Genomic DNA, 2,167 nt, shown 5'->3' with positions numbered 1-2,167 from the left:
AGGGAAAATTAAGTTTTTATAAGGCTATAGAAACCCTCCCCAACACTGTGACGCAAGAGAGGGTGCCATCTAAGAGACTCAAGCAGACCCGAGTTTATACAGTTGAAGCATGCTACCGGAAAAAAAAGGTTCTACTACAAGGCACCTCATGAAAATCCTCAATTATCTTTTCCATGCCCCTCTTTGGTTGGTCCAAGATTCATTCTCAAATGGAAGTAAGGCCTATCCTACATTTTATGAATCTCTATTTTAGCATCATCTGCAAATCTCATCCATGTCCGAGCAAAGGTTTACTGAAAGAAGACCTTTTTCTCAAACACATACAATGCCTCCCCAAGAATACAATAGTTTAGACATAACTTTGACCTTTTACTCAAGTTTGCACAAGTTCAGAAACTAAGTTTACACTCAAATAATCACTACCAAAGATTGTTATGCAGAAACATAAACAACATCCTAACCAACCAAAGCTGTGTTCACTAAGTCTATATAACCATGTAAAATACTTTACACGGAGTCAATTAGTGAAAATTCGGTAGGTGAAGTAAAGAGTATCTCAACTAACCTTCGTAAAGAACTTTTGCGCATGGCTTCTGATCTGGACGGCAGTCTTTGTTCCGATATGCTCTGCACATTAACAACAAGAACAAAAAAGAAGAAGAGAAGAGCCACGTCTCCCATCAAGAAAAGATGAAATTAAAGTGGTAGATACAGACCTAAGTCAATCCGCTACATAGTTCATATAAGTTTTACCATAACATAAAAACCAACAAACAAACAAACAAACACAAAGCAGGTAGCCCATTATACATGAAGAGATTTGAAAAGCAAGCTTGACCTTCAATTCGCTGCCAAGCCCTTCCATAAAGCCTCAAGGCTTCCAAGAACCTATCATGCTCCTCCTCTGTCCATCTCTCCCGCTGTTTCGTTATTGTATACGGCTTTCTTGTCTAACATAACATAACAAAAAAAAATTTGTTTCCACATCTTTACACTAGAATCAGATACCAAAAGATGATAAAAACCCCAACTTTTGTATTACCTTAGTTACCAATTCTTCTCCAGAGGTATTTGTTTCCATAACCGGACCTGGGCAGCTGCCGCTGCTTCAAATCCTCTTTAACAAGTATCTTATAATAGAGAAACCATCTTTCACCTCCCCACACATGGAAATTTTTGAATAGCAAAGCCACTTCAACTACTGCAATAGAGAAAGGGCAATGACTACCTGTAGTAGAAATCGGCGCAATTAAGCATCTCAATTCACGCTAATGGCATATCTGAACTTTGTATTATATAATTGAAACTGAAAGAGACAATAAATCCAAGAAGATCTTTTTAGAGTCCACCGTGGAAACAGTAGCTTCTCCAGCAGAACTCAAAAGACTCTTCCTTCTCACAAGCCTCACCCAAAGGAACCCATAGGAGCCAAAACCTTTGCCACACAATGATCAAATAGCAAAAAGAGGGGGAAATATTCGATCAGTAGCTAACCACTATACAAAGGGTTAAAAATTTCAAGTACTCGGATAATTCAGCTAACTTAGAGCTAACGCATGTTTGACTTATCAATCCACGTCTTTCCAGAATTTTCTCCGCGACCAAACAGAGAATCCAAGATACAATAGAAACCCTAAAAAATAGTAGGAATGTAAACGACATACCTTTGAAAATATCCATGGAGAATACGCGATCGGACGGGGGCACCAAACGAAATCACTGGAAATCTGCCGGAGAATTCATTGCTCCGGCGAAAAATTGATCCGAAAAATCTCCAAAAAAAACACCAAACAGAGAAAAATATAAAGGAAGAAGAAGAACGACTATTCCCTGAAGAAGACTGGAAGCGAAACGCCAGAAACAATCTCAGCCACTACAATTTTTTCCATATTTATTTTTTCTTCGAGAAAATTAAAATTTTCGAGGAAATTTTTTAATTTCGTTTTTATTTGAGGCTGAAACAGCAGGAAGGGCGTAAATGGGAAAAACAAAATCACTGAAATTTGACACGTGGCAATATTTTAGTGGCAGATTGGTTGCACTTTTTGGTTTCGCCCAACCAGTGCCTTTGAGCCGTTGCTTGCGGCCTCCATCTTCAAATCTCAGCCACAAGTTTCTCTGGGTGAAGGTCAATTATGTAAAAAGCTCATGCGGGGCCCACAAATGA

At 38.8% G+C, this 2,167-nt stretch overlaps 1 protein-coding gene across 9 annotated transcripts in view; it reads right to left on the bottom strand.

The window, feature by feature from the left end:
* The window catches only part of LOC104825910 (protein LHY-like), a 5,629-nt gene extending 3,777 nt beyond the window's left edge, over positions 1 to 1,852 (bottom strand). For 3 of the 9 annotated variants that reach the window (XM_010558339.2, XM_010558338.2, XM_010558346.2), the window contains exons 1-5: positions 1,665 to 1,852; positions 1,350 to 1,435; positions 1,043 to 1,228; positions 839 to 950; positions 566 to 627 (exon numbers count right to left, since the gene is read on the bottom strand). In XM_010558339.2, coding sequence (XP_010556641.1) covers positions 566 to 627; positions 839 to 950; positions 1,043 to 1,081 — 213 coding nt within the window. In that variant the 5' untranslated portion in view covers positions 1,082 to 1,228; positions 1,350 to 1,435; positions 1,665 to 1,852. Of the gene's footprint in view, positions 1 to 565; positions 628 to 838; positions 951 to 1,042; positions 1,229 to 1,317; positions 1,436 to 1,664 lie in introns of those variants that run through there. The other 6 variants (XM_010558345.1, XM_010558348.1, XM_010558340.2 and 3 more) reach the window with 5 other exon arrangements.
* Positions 1,853 to 2,167: the final 315 nt, after the last annotated feature.

Source organism: Tarenaya hassleriana, unplaced genomic scaffold, assembly GCF_000463585.1.
Source record: "Tarenaya hassleriana unplaced genomic scaffold, ASM46358v1 Cleome5, whole genome shotgun sequence".
In the NCBI taxonomy this organism is placed as follows: Eukaryota; Viridiplantae; Streptophyta; class Magnoliopsida; order Brassicales; family Cleomaceae; genus Tarenaya; species Tarenaya hassleriana.
The sequence above is the reverse complement of the archived record's forward strand: the minus strand, read 5'-3'. Positions and strand labels throughout refer to the sequence as shown.